The sequence below is a fragment of the Neltuma alba genome, unplaced genomic scaffold (assembly GCF_004799145.2).
Source record: "Neltuma alba isolate B1F8T4 unplaced genomic scaffold, ASM479914v2 tig00013334_pilon, whole genome shotgun sequence".
In the NCBI taxonomy this organism is placed as follows: domain Eukaryota; kingdom Viridiplantae; phylum Streptophyta; class Magnoliopsida; order Fabales; family Fabaceae; genus Neltuma; species Neltuma alba.
In genome coordinates, this window is record NW_021637608.1 from 50,456 (window position 1) to 64,517 (window position 14,062).

A 14,062-nucleotide genomic window follows, 5' to 3' on the forward strand; every position below is an offset into this window, starting at 1 on the left:
TCAAAAAAATTAAATTATTTTCCTTTCTAAACTTTAATTTGAGTTGCATACATAGTGAGGTGTTAATAAGAAAATAAAATACCTCGAAACCAGCTGGGTTTCTTGGAAGCCTTAATTTTAAACCCTAATTAAGTTCAAAAACTCATGGTAGGTTATTACGGTCTAAAACGCTAATTGAAAATACATAAATAAATATGGACAAAATTCCATAAAAATAAAAAAAAGCCCAATTAATATAATACCTGCTACCTGGTTAATTAAATTTCATGTCAAGCATGTGACATGCTTATTTTCGTCTGATGGGCTGAAGTTGCACTAAAATGTTAAATTAATCAAATCGACAAAAGAAAAACTCAAACAACTATTAGACTTTTGTTATCAAATTGACATGCTTATTTAGGGTTATGTCACCTTTGCTTATGTCATTGGGGGAAAAAAAAGAAGAAGAAGAAGAATACAGAGGAGTAATACTTCCACAAAAGTGGGGTTTTTCTTAGAAGGAGAGGAGTCAGAGGACTAAATTAAAAGGCAGACACAAACTATGAGGATCCCGAGATTATTTTTTTTTCCTGTATAAAAGAATAAAATTAGATAACAGATTATGCATTTTATATTATTTGATTAAATAATTATATACCCAAAAAAATTAAAACTATACTGTATTAGCACTATACTCCACTCTAGTCAACTCTATATAGATTCATTTATAATTGTTTTGTTGAAACTTGAAATGGTTTTGCGATTAATGAATTCAACCAGTCTGCGAACACGCGTGTTGAATCTTGACCGACGCATAATAATCCCCCTGGTTGGATCCAACGGATGATGAGGTATGTGGCTCGGTTCACCGGCTTTTGACCAGCTCCTATCCTGCTCTCTCGTTTTACGCATTCATCCGCCCTCAAATTCAACCCTTCACCTCACCCCCCGCCCCCAAAATTTTGTTTCATCTGATAAGTTAAAAGGGGGAAAAAAATTCAAACTTTAAAACACTACAATCAATTTAAAGGGGAAAAAAGTGAGTGTGAAAATGAGTGGTATGATACGAACAAAATCCGTAAATTCACGCACTCTTGGTATTTTTATAGACATATTGGCATGCCATGTTTGAATATTCCGTTGCCTCTCTGCGGAGTCTGAATCTATATTTTGAACACGAAGAATCTAATATTCAGAAAATTTGAAAGAATTTTGTCGCATGCCACCACGTCTTGATTTCTAGAGTCAATACAAGAAACATTCGAGATACCCAATGAACATGAATCGGTTTGTTTAAGTGGTAGTGATAAAAACGTACGGAGATACACGATGCAAGGAGTTGTCACTAGGGGAAGGTGGGGGCCAGGGTGGTAGAATCCGTTATTAAAATCTATTGAACTGAATATTCATTTCAACTTAAAAGTGTGTGAATTCATTGCTTTTATTTACAACGCATTATCCATGAGAAGGCGATCAGATACACAGTTGTACGCGGCGTCACATTTAATGGGCATTTGGTAGTATGAAGCACGAGTCATGTGCAGGACCGTACCGAAGAAGATTGGAAGGACAAGACATGACCTGACTTATTCCTATATGTACATATAATTTCATTGAATTGTCTCATAATTTTTTTTATTAATTTTACAATATACAAGGAAGATGATTGGAATATACATGGAAAAAGCAGGGTTGATCAGAAGATGATTGGAATATACATGGAAAAAACAGGGTTGATCGTGGTACACAAAATATGACGATATTAGCATAAATAGTTCTCCGCGGTAATCATTATTTAGGAAAGATTGCTTTGTCAATGCGTTACTCATGAATAGTCTATTGGTTTAATAATGACCAATGACAATTCGAGGATTTTGAGTTCACATTGATGAGCCTCTCAGGGGCTGCGATGCTGTTGCATTGACCTTAAATTGTAAAATCATTGTTTATATATGGAAAACTAATAGCTAGCCATCGTGTCAGGTTTCCGTTCACATCTTGGGCCTCCGACTATAATTTACATTGTTCCTCCTCTTCATCCATCATAAATTAAGACTCGTGAGTACCAATACAGAGGAACGGATTCTCTCTCTCCCCCTCCCAATTAATTGCCAGTAAATATCCATGTGACTGTTAGGTGCTGCACAAACCTAAACAACATGACCATGGATCGAGCCAGTCAGAGCAGCTCCGATTCCCCGACCCGAGACCTGAAAGTGGTGTCCATCGAGTGCCTCCGGGGAAGCGCCAAATCCGAGGAATGGTCCGGGGACATGCTTCAGTCCGGCGACATAGTCGAGGAGCTCCGAATCGGATCGTCCGTCAACTCCTTGATCCGATTCAAAGCGCCTTTCAAGAACGGCAGGAACGGCGTCAACAAGATCCTCCAGGAGTCGTTTAAGAAGAAGGACACCTCCATAGTGGTTCGGGTCCGCCGTGGGCCTCATGAGTTTGCTGAATTGCAGGCCTGTATCGTTCCTCACGACAAGAAGCAGTTCGTCCTCCGCTCTATTACTGATCCCAATTACGTGGTCGGCTTCTTGGATCGCACCGAGGCCGAATGCTTCCAGCTTCAAGGTACTACTCTTGTTATCTATCAAACTTCCTTACATGTGATTTTCTGATATGGAGTTCTGCATCTCGAACACCATACGTCCGTTCAGAACGACCGTACCGGGAGCTGCCGGAGATAACAGTGTCTAATTATCTATGTCGATGCACAATTGCCGCCTGCCCATATTCTTATTTGGCGGCTGCCCGCATATAATATGATCGATGAAACTATTTTTTTTAAAAATAGTTTATTGCTAAAAGTAATAATTCGCCGAAGAGGATATTTTCACCCTTTCCATTTCTCCGCTTTTAGATCCCAGTTTTTCTAGAGACAAGGCCTCGGAGCTATTAGTAGGCCGTCAAAGTTTTTTTTTTTTTCAAAAAAGAATAATATATGTCTCCTAAAATTCATTCATATGATTTTAATTAACATATATACATATGCAAAAATTATATAAATCTAAGGAATACATTTAGTTTTTACTTTTCATCATTTCTACGTGCGATTGTCAAAAGGCGTAATCCATGTCAGCCCCACAAGGGAAAATATCTATGGCCATCTTTTGACTTTGGAGATTAGGCCCCGGCTTTGGGCCAAAAAAGAATCTCCTTTTCAATTGTTTCTAGAGTACAGGTTGCGTACCCCTTAGCTCTCAATTTTCATACATGCGCCTTCTCATATTTACGGATTTTACTATATGTAAGTGCATACATAGTATGAGTCTGATGGATGACACAAAAAATTTGAGAAGGGACAAGGTAAATTATAAATTGCTCCGTAGATTATTTTCCCATTTCTTAATATAAGACATAATTATTGACTTAATCTTAATTTTAAATGTAAGATCTATTTTTCACATTTATCAATTTTTTCTAAATTATTTTCTATTAATACTTTCTTAACTCTAATCAAGTAGAGAAGGGAGAGAAGATATTAAAAAATATGATTATGGTATATTAAAAAAATATTTTTTATAATTAACTAACTTACCTAACTTTTTAAATCTAATTACATTAGTTAAATATGTATTACATTAAGAATAAGAGGAGTATATAATTGAAGATGAAATTCAAATCTCTGGCTGCATTCAACTAAATAAGCTCTTTGTTGAACTTTCATGATTGACTCTGCCTTGTGTATTTTGAGCGGATCAAATCCTATTTTCATTATACTGCTTTGAGGCATTTATGTAGCGTGTGAATATCAAAGGGAAAATTCCAGAAAAAACTCTTGAAATATAAGAAATTTCAGATTGGGTCTTGAAATTTCAAAAATGATAGAAAGGGTCGTTGATCCAATCTGTCATTTGTGAAATTAAGACGAGTTGACAATTTTACTCTTGACTAAACAAAAGTGAGTAGTTATTCTCCAAACAAATCTAGGTAACGCTTACACTATTTTAGTGATTACAAGATTAGTTATAGTTAATAATAAAGTACCTGACTATGAAAAAGTGAATAGTTATTCTCTACACGAATCTAGGTAATGTTTATATTGTTTTAGTAATTACAAAATTAGTTGTAGTTAATAACAAGACACCTAATTATGAAAAAGTGAGTAGTTATTCGCTACATGAATCTAAATAACACCTAAACCCTTATAGTGATTCCTTAAATCATTGTAGTGAATGAATACAAATAAATACAAAGTTATCAATTCCTCTTAATTTTACAAATAACATATTGGGTTACTGACCCTTTCTATCATTTTTGAAATTCTAGGACCCAATCTAGAATTTTCTATATTCCAAAGACCTTTTTTGGAATTTTCTCAATATCAAAGCCATTTGTTTTTTTTTTTTGGGGGGGGGTGTCCGGCACCAAGGTGCGTGAAGCGTGCTCCTTGTTACCTGTGCTGTGCGAAGTTGACCTAAGTCATAAAGAGCCATGTATCGCCTAAGTTGTAGTTTTGTGCTATCAAAAGGGACGCCTTCTCGTTGACGTAGGAGGAAACAGTCCTTTACACATCAATCGGGATAAGCTTTAGCAGAGGGAAAATGGCGTGGCCAACCTTGTGGTCGGTGGGGATATTGACACGAGTCATTCACCAATAATGCTATAAGATTCTGTTTACGTATAGCAATTGGCACTTTTATGTATAGACCAAAAGGAATAGTTTTGCATCCAACACCATAGCAGACATTCTATCAGTAACCTACAGAAACTTGAACACAAGGTATCATTTAAGGGCATTTCTTCTGAGCCCAAGTCTAGAATATAGAACAACAGGTAGGTCAAGTACTTCCATTGCTTGTGCCCATGGATGTCTTGATTTAGTCAGCAATTGACTTGATAGTTAACTTCTTATATCTTTACCAATGAATTGTTTATTTGCAGGTTCAAGAACCACGAGGATGGTGAATGAACTAAATAGGACCCGACCTCAAGACGGGTATGTGTCGTATTCATGGGAGAGGAAGATGCAGGAGTTGTTGCCAGTTCCCAATTCTAGCAACTTCCTTTCCATACTATTCCTTCCAAAAGCTTCCGATCGTGCAGTTTCTCGCTATAATGATCTAGAAGACACGTTGGCAAGGGCAAATGCATGGCTTCAAGCTGCTCAGTCTTCAGGGGTTCCTATTGTCTTCATCAATATCCAAACCGAGTCCCTGCTTACCAAGGTCAGTTCCCCATTCTCATCAAGATACATGTTTATGCCTCCTTCATTCATCTTCGGAGACAATAAAATGGAATTTAATCTTCATCTTTTGATAGTTCGTTTGCGAAGGAATAACAGAATTTATTGTGTTTGGGAGACAGATCTCTGGAGAGACGGCGTCGTCAACTGTGAGTGCCGGGTCATTATCCGACTTGGCAAACCTCGCAAATGCAAGCCTTTACGGTTTTGAGGATTATCATGGGGTGGATATAGGCGTTGTTCGAGCAGTTCGACTGTGGTACGCTCCGATTGGAGAGGAGTTCCCAATTGAGATCAAACTAAAAGAGAGCGACACAAAGCTTGGGTTTGCCATTAGTCGCACAGAAGAGGTATCACTCTCTTAACTCTTGAAGCATTGCCACTGATACAGTGACATTAGATTAGTATTTGCTAATACGTACATCCATGCAATCAACAGGGATTTATTTTCATCTCTTCAGTGATTAATGGTCAAGAAAATTTACCTGCCACACGGTCAGGGCTCAGCAATTTGTACCAGCAAGCATCAGATACTTCAAGGTTATTGGTAGTTTCAAGAGTTTCAAATCAGAAAGTGCTTCCATGGTTGGTTTCATCTACAGGAGCCATTCGTTGCTTCGACACAGTTTCATTGAGCCAGAAATTGTCCTTGCATAGACACGCCAGTGCTCCTATTCTAATGCACGTCTTCCTGTGGGACCCAACATTGGCTTCTACAAGTGGAGAGAGCACCAGATTCAGAGATCAGTCTCCGTTACCAGATGAAGCTCAATTCCCAACCCATGATTCCGATGATATAGAAACTCAGGAATTGTTCCCACAACTATCTGCTGCAGGTGAAGTTAGCAGCAGTGTTGGATCAGAGTCCAGGCTCCAGAGGGATACTGCCGGCGACCTTTCCTTCAGATTCCATGACTTCTCCATCTCCAGCAATTGGGTCTGATGTTTCTTCTATCACCTCTTCTCCCCTTGTTTTCCCTCCTTATTCATTCTGCTAACTTGTTGGGAAAATGCTTGACATTCTTGATACGTTCCCTCAGGGAATAAAAACAACAGTGTAGTGTTACTGTGATTGCTTATATACCTAGCATAAAATCGGATGCATTCGCCATCTTATTCTTCCCTAATCGATTATCAATAAATCAATATTCATATCGACACCTATTATCAAACTCTGTGAAAATGCTCAGGAGCCAATCCGGAATATCAAATTAGCAAACAAAGACAAACGATGTAAGTCCTGAAGCCGTTTCATCTTGGTCATTAAATACACATTTGAAAAAAGCATCAATGATGAACGTGTCTAATACCAACTCCTAGGAAATAACAGCCAAAGAAAAAACGAGATTATCTTTCCAATAGATGATGGAATCTTAATTACAGTCCCAGAAAAACTAAAAAGTACGATGCATGGCCAGAACAGGACTACGATTTATAAACGGTAGGGCGGCAACAACCGCAGAGAGACTAAGCCCTCTCACCCCTAATTCTACGAGCGAGCTGAATATCTTTAGGCATGATAGTAACTCTCTTGGCATGAATGGCACAGAGATTGGTGTCCTCAAAGAGACCAACCAAGTATGCCTCAGCAGCCTCCTGCAAAGCAGCCACCGCACTGCTCTGGAATCGAAGATCGGTCTTGAAATCCTGAGCAATTTCCCTCACTAACCTCTGAAACGGAAGCTTTCGTATCAGAAGCTCAGTGCTCTTCTGATACTTTCTGATTTCTCGCAGGGCCACCGTTCCCGGTCTGAATCTATGGGGTTTCTTCACACCTCCGGTCGCAGGAGCCGATTTCCTGGCCGCTTTAGTGGCCAGCTGCTTCCTCGGCGCCTTTCCTCCGGTTGACTTGCGAGCGGTTTGCTTGGTTCGTGCCATTTCGATGAAGAGATGGATGCTTGATTCTGTAGAGAAGGAAGAAACAAGCTCTTCTTCTGATTCTGAAGAGATACGATGATCGCGGCTGAGGCCAGTGATTTATAAGCAGGGGAAGAATCTCCATCGGGTTCCCAAAGTGTGTGTGGCCGTGGATGATTTTCTCAACCTACGGTCGAGATTACGTGAAGCGGGGGAGTTGGGATTGGAATCCGTGGCGGGGGATAAGGGACCAATGAGATTTAATACTGAGGGCGGCAACTCAAAATTAAATTAACTTTCGTTCCGTGCTGGGGACTTCTGATCATTTAGGGGTTTGGCGCCATGACATGCTTTTCTTTTTGGGGCATTAGCGCTGACGCGCTGCTGAGGCTAAACCGCCATTTTCTTCTTTTTTTTTTTTTTTGGGATTAAAAAAAATTATTATTATTCTACGTCAATTACTACTCGGTTTTCAGCTTTCGCTAGTTATGCCATCGTCCGTACCTTGAGTTCACCGAATTAACTAAAGCAACCCCGGCAAGGGCCCCCATCAAATTAACGGAAAAAACACGCTTTTTTTTTTGGAGACGAATGCGATGCAACATATGCTGTTACTTTTTTCGGTGCATAATATGTTGCATACTTGGTTTAATAAAAACATAAATTGCCTCTGCCCCAACATCCATTATGGGTTTTTCGTTGTAATTCTCTCTCGTGAGATGGACGCTTCTCTCTGATGGCTGAGAAAATGACCCTGTCGCCATTTTCACGGGGCAGTAACTAAGGAAAAAGCTTGTGGTTTGATAGATAATCGGGAGTTGGTATCCATTCATTTATAAGAATATCCCCACGGCAACATGGTTTCATGCTTCCATTTAAAATTAATACTTTCCACGGAGCCCAAAAAATTGAAAGCTTTTTATCTGTCACCTGGCATCCATCCGTGGAAAGATGAGCTATGGTGTCCACATAAACTGACGTTGATTGGTATATCTCATTTTGCCTTTTCGTTTGGAAGGCGAGGGAGTGTGATCTTAGAAGGCGGCAAGTTTTGGGACAAGCGCGTTCAAAGGACTTTGTGATGATTCATTCATAAACATCCATCATCGTTTGTAATAATAACTGAACTAATAGCAAGCGGGCCGTCAATCCTCTGGTGGTGACATCATAAACAGTCTGTTTCGTCTCTTTGTTTTACTGGGCTAAACAGAATAGACGCTGTGTTGGGGGTTGGGTTGTCATCTCGCCAGCACTTGGGCCTCATGTTACAGACAAGGATGGCCCCCTCTTCCTGCATCACTGTATGATTAGTCAATTGCTCCATTAATTACATATATCCAATCCCGACGCCCCCCTTCTCACCTCCACACAAACAAAATCCTTCTCACTTTTCTGAGATTAATAATTCATCGGGTTCATAATCCAGACTTTCAACTGTGTTCCTCGTAGAGGTTCTCGTACATGAATTAAGCAGCAATTATATTATCGGCTGGGTCAGGTTTATATCACGTAATTAATTTTAGCGGCCTCTTATCTGTTTCGTCTGCTCTCTGTCCAATCCACGAGTTAATGGCTTTTCCTTTTGGAATCCTCATTGGTTGCCTGAGAGGCCCCAAAGGTTAATGGAAACTATGAATACGTAGAAAACAAAGGTAATTCCCTCCCTCCACTGCACCGTTTCCTTACGTTGTTGTTTGCAAGTAGCATCAAGAGCCCCCCAGAGAAAACCAGCGAAAGGCAAAGTTAAGTAAAACCATAGAATCAAAAGGCACATAATCATTTAAAATTAAAATCAATAAACCTGTGGAGTGATCTTAAATTAATCAGGCTATAATTTAAATGGGGGAATCTGGTCTTACAAGAACACAAACAGGCAAAACAGAACAAAACCGAAAACGCGATAGAAGGAGGAGGGTGAGTCCACTGAAGTATAACGCAAATAGAAACCCCGTAAAGTTTGCAGTATGATTGTGGAGATCCGATAAAGGTTACATTACATGTTATTGTCATCCTGCTGTGGAAAGAGAATCTGCTTTTGCCGAGGAGGTGATTGTACTTTTGGCCTCCTTGGTTTCTTTACTGTTTCCTGTTTTATTCTTAGTCCTTTTGATGCTCAGAAAGAGACACCATAGCCTAATGACTTCCTGGCCTGACAGTGAAAACGACAGACCCACACGAAGCGGGGGCAAAATTCGTTGTTGGATTTCAAATTGGGTTTGGGCTAAGCAGCAAATAAGATTTCCAAGGAAGGTGTTATTGTAAGAAATCTAGTGTGGCATTTGTTTAATGGCTGAAACTGACAAGCATGACATGAGAGGTCCCATATTTGTGTCTCTCTCTGTGTCTTTGATGAAGCAGAATTTCCTTACAACACAAGGCATGAAAAAGCAATGATTGTGATAAAGCTGTCTCCTTGATTTTAATAATTAAGATAAGTCGAGGGCTTAGTAGTGTAAGTATTGCCTCCTCAGCTTTGAATGCCCTCAGGTGGATGACAGGCTTGCCCTCGCTTATCTTATCACGAAGCATTCTTTTTTCTTTCCCTGCGTGTCTAATGAAGTCAATTAGTAAACAACAAAAAGCTACCTTCCCCGCCTAATTAATTGCTTCCATTGGATGGCCCTTAACGCACATAAGGAGAAATCAATACAAAACTTATGGCGATGAAGAATTTTCCACGGAACGGCTTCTTGCTGAATGATTCGGCCTTTATTACCGGAAGAAGCCAATCCTGTTTTGTTTTAGGTAGGAACAGAAAATCCTTGGTTGGTTAGAAGAAGACTAAAAACATGCCAAAATCCCAACCACTTCATCCACCAAATGCGCCTGGGCTGTGTCATATTGCTAAAATACCTACCTCTATTCTCTGAGACATTATTCTTTCAATTGATTTTTTACCATCTACTTGGCAACGTGTTTCATCCGTGTATTTGTAAGTGTAGATAATATCACACTTTTATTCCGGCACTGTGAGCTAATGTTAATTGAGCAAGAAAAGAGGCTTTTTCCATGTGGTGGTTGACAAATCTTACTAACTTTTGAACGTGTTTGGCCCTGAAAAGTCACCTTTTTAAACAATTCCCCCGTCCTACTCGGCATTCCACCACCCATTATTAATTACCAAAAAAATATTTTTACATTTTCTGAAATAACTTAATATAATAAACATTTTATAAGTAGAAATTACGTTTTCTACTAGTGATATGAAGTTGCTCGAAATGCCCCACTGTGTCACTTTCTTGTAAGATTCACGGTGTGGAGAGTGTTGGGAAGGTTATGAAATAATTTTTCCTCTGTGGGGCGAAAAACTTGCACCTTCGTATGCCTTTTCCCATAATTGAAGGCTTTCAGAAGAAAACAACGAAGTGAAGACGCTGAATTTGCGGTACATTATCAGCTTATAGGAGCTAAACGCTTTGAAATTGTCCAGTGTGAGGTCGACCATATGAATTTGAAATATTGAGATACGTCCTTTCACAGAAAGATAAAGCTTCGGTAATTTGATAGGGTGGGTTTTAAATTCAGATGCCAACAAAATGAGAAAGGGAGGAAGTGATGGAAGCGTAGGAATGAGACTTGGAGGGGATTGAACATGAAGAGTTTCATTAAGTTTCATCAGCTGTAACATAACAGGACCATGTTTTCCTTCCTCCACTAAACTAGAAACTGCACGTTTTTTCCAAACCACTCATCATGGTTATAGGACGATGCCATGGTGAATGCAACACACAGTTTTATTCTCAGTCCTGTTAACATAACCATTTTGAGTATTTTAAGAAGAAGACGATGATTATTTATGAGCTCATGAAGTCATCTGTTTCTGAAATGACATAGGAGTTTCTGGGTGAAGTGTTAAAGCAAGGCGACGTTGCAAAAGTCAGATCAAATCGGAAAAGTCAACGAGTTTTGGTTTTCATAGTTCAACCGGTAACCTAATAATTTAATAAAAATGAGAATTTACATATGTAGTAATATATATAATAAATTTATAACATATCTAATTGTCACTGTGATAATACCATAATAGATGAAGATTTCATTAAAAATAGCACTGTGACCACACCATAACTTTCTCTATATATTTAAAATTTTTGCTAAACAAAATAATAAAATCAAATACAGAAAAAATTAATTCTAAATATATAAACAATGTAGCTTGTTCTGTTATGGGAGATATGAGGCAAGAAAAACTTTATACGTGAGAGTGACCCGAAGAAAATCGGGAAGAAATAAAAATTCATTTTGATAGATTAGCACATAATGAGGAACCTGAAAAAAAATCTGATGCGCCGTCCCACATCTCTCTTTCTCTCTCCCTCTGCATCTCCCTTCTTCATCTTCTCAAGAATCTGATCTCTCTGTTCCGCTGTTTGTTGGCAAGAAGGAGGGGAAAACCTAATAGGAAAGGGCGAAAGGATGAAAGATAAGCAGAGATAGATTTGGTGGTGGAAGTTAGTGGGCATGGAACTGGTAACGTTGGCACTAAAACAATCATGTGCACAGTGGTACCACCACCTAAAGTTGCTTTCCGGTAAATTTTCAAATTTGTCGTTGTATTCCCAAACTGCCCTCACACTTAACAGCTAACGCTCATATATGAACACTGCAATTTACTCTCTTTCTCTCTCCCCCAGTCTTTGTCTTTCTCTTCTTCACATGCCTTCCCCATTCCATCCATTTTATCATGAGAACAAGGACAAAACTCATTGGATTTGAGACGCCTCTATCAGTCTCTTGTTCCGTTCTCTGGTTGCCCCACATGCTGCCATAGATATCGTCTTCTCTGCAACTCACTCATCCAAATCCACTCCCCCTCCATCTGCTTTGTGTTTCATGGCTGCGGCTGCTCCTTCTTCCCAGTTTTTTCACGACACAGAGAATGGCACCTCTGAAATAAGTAGGCAGGAAATTCAAAGTGCCATATCCAAAGCTGTGGAGCTAAGAGCTCTTCATGCTGCTTTATTACAAGGGAGCAGCCCTGCCAATCCTAGACTCCCGTCTCCTGCGCCTCCTTCACGCTCTGCTTCTCAGTTTTCTGCTCAAGATTACCCTGTTTTCACTCCTGTAAGCAATCATTTTTCCTTCATTCCTCAATTTTAATTCTCAGGTCATGTCGACACTACTGCTTTGTTTGACATTTCACACCGTTCTTGTGTTTGTTTCCATTCTAAGCCTTCTTCCAAGCCTCATCACTGATATCCTTTCCCACAACTGCTTCTAACACTTCTCTTGTTCTTGAACTTGAACAAGCTGGATGCATAAAAGCATTTCTGTCTTTGACTTCCTTCTTTTTGATAACTCTTGCTTTAATTTGGTGTGTTACATCACGGCGCTTATAAGATCAGCCAAGTCTTTTTGACCAGCAAAAATAGGCCAGGCTTACAACTGTGATGTTTAGTTTCTATTAGGGTGTTCTCTATCTTTTCTTTAAAGATTCTGTTTTTCTTTTGAATGAGTGTTTGTTTCTAAATTTAAGAATCATTGACAGAGCTGTGAAGAAAACCCACTACCAGGGTATCGCCAAAACTCGGTGAAAAGCCGAATAATATCAGAGAGTTGGGACGAGAATGTATTGGAAGGAAGAAACTTCAAAGAAACTGTTCTGCCAGATTACAAGCAGAAATCAGCTTCAGGAAAGGGACAAACTTCTGGACTTCTGAATTGGGAAGTGGAATCTCATATGTGTCCCGCCGATGATACCAAATCTGTTACTGGTTCTAGTGCAAACCACATCAATGTTCTTCAAACGTCACCCGCCAACGACTACTTCAGGTCCAGAAGAAGAAACAGTCTGGAGGACATCGGGTCTGAGTCTTCCTGCAATAAATGTAAGCCTGCGACCGTAACAAGTGAATATGACGCTACAAGGAATAGGAAGAGCTCCAATATTGTTGTTCCCCTCACGGATTCTCACACATCTATTCGATCACAACCTAAAGGTAAGGGGGTGATGTCATGGCTGTTTCCTCGGCTAAAGAAGAAGCACAAGAATGAGAATTCTCCACACAGAACGGAGTCTGAGGAAGTTTCTCAGGTTCTTAAAGATCTGGGAATAATGTCCATCGAGACATTGAAGAGGGAGCTCACCGAAGCAAATGAGAACAAAGATGCGGCATTAATGGAAGTGTCTGAGATGAAATCCTCATTGGGGGAGCTCAGACAAAAGCTTGAGTATCTGGAGAGCTACTGCGAGGATCTGAAGAAAGCTCTGAGACAAGCAACGCATGCAAAGGATTCTCAGGTTCACGAGAAGCTTAGTAATCTTCCCAAAAGAGGAAGATCATTTAACGCAAACGGAGAAGATTTGGTGGAGGGCTTCTTGCATATTGTGTCACAATCAAGATTATCAGTAAGGCAATTTTGCAAGGCCATAGTAAGCCAGATCGATGAAAGCGATCAGTTCCTGATGAACAACTTAAATGTGCTTCTTCAACCTTATAAGGTCTCTGAATTACAAGTATTCAAAGGCGGTATTATACCATTTCGAAGCTCTCATAAATCAGTGTCTTTTCCAAGACTACGAGAACTGCGTGTTTCAAAAGAACGGGGCTCCAAGATTATTGGACCTGCAACAGGATCGCCAAGCGCAGTTCTCATCTTTTGTAGCACTCAGGAATTTGAGCTGGAATGAAGTGTTGAGAAAGGGGACCAGATATTATAGTGAAGACTTTGGCAAGTTCTGCGACCAGAAGATGAGCAGCATCATAACCACCTTGAATTGGACGAGAGCTTGGCCTGAAGAGCTACTTCAAGCTTTCTTTGTGGCAGCTAAATGCATGTGGTTGCTCCATTTGCTGGCGTTTTCCTTTGACCCGCCTCTGGCAATTTTAAGGGTTCAGGAGAATACAAGCTTTGATCCTCATTACATGGAAGATATGCTCGTGGATAATAGGCACAGGTCGCAATGTCCAAGCAGGGTTAAGCTCATGGTGATGCCGGGGTTTTACGTTCAAGACAGGGTATTAAAGTGTAAAGTTCTTTGCAGGTACAAATCTGCAGCGTAACCTCACTACATTTTCTTTTACTCTCCTATCA

General features: G+C 39.8%; 2 protein-coding genes and 1 pseudogene across 2 annotated transcripts; 2 read left to right on the forward strand and 1 right to left on the reverse strand.

Annotated features, from left to right (window-relative positions):
- The first annotated feature begins 2,002 nt into the window (after positions 1-2,002).
- On the forward strand, positions 2,003-6,286 carry LOC114736387 (uncharacterized). The gene is made up of 4 exons (XM_028924178.1): positions 2,003-2,556; positions 4,870-5,153; positions 5,293-5,520; positions 5,610-6,286. The coding sequence occupies exons 1-4, from the start codon at positions 2,139-2,141 to the stop codon at positions 6,111-6,113; spliced, it is 1,434 nt and encodes a 477-aa protein (XP_028780011.1). The 5' UTR covers positions 2,003-2,138; the 3' UTR covers positions 6,114-6,286.
- Positions 6,287-6,396: 110 nt separating this feature from the next.
- On the reverse strand, positions 6,397-7,111 carry LOC114736390 (histone H3.2). Its single transcript, XM_028924185.1, has one exon. The coding sequence runs from the start codon at positions 7,046-7,048 to the stop codon at positions 6,638-6,640; it is 411 nt and encodes a 136-aa protein (XP_028780018.1). The 5' UTR covers positions 7,049-7,111; the 3' UTR covers positions 6,397-6,637.
- A 4,472-nt stretch (positions 7,112-11,583) lies between these two features.
- On the forward strand, positions 11,584-14,051 carry LOC114736420 (IRK-interacting protein-like; annotated as a pseudogene).
- Positions 14,052-14,062: the final 11 nt, after the last annotated feature.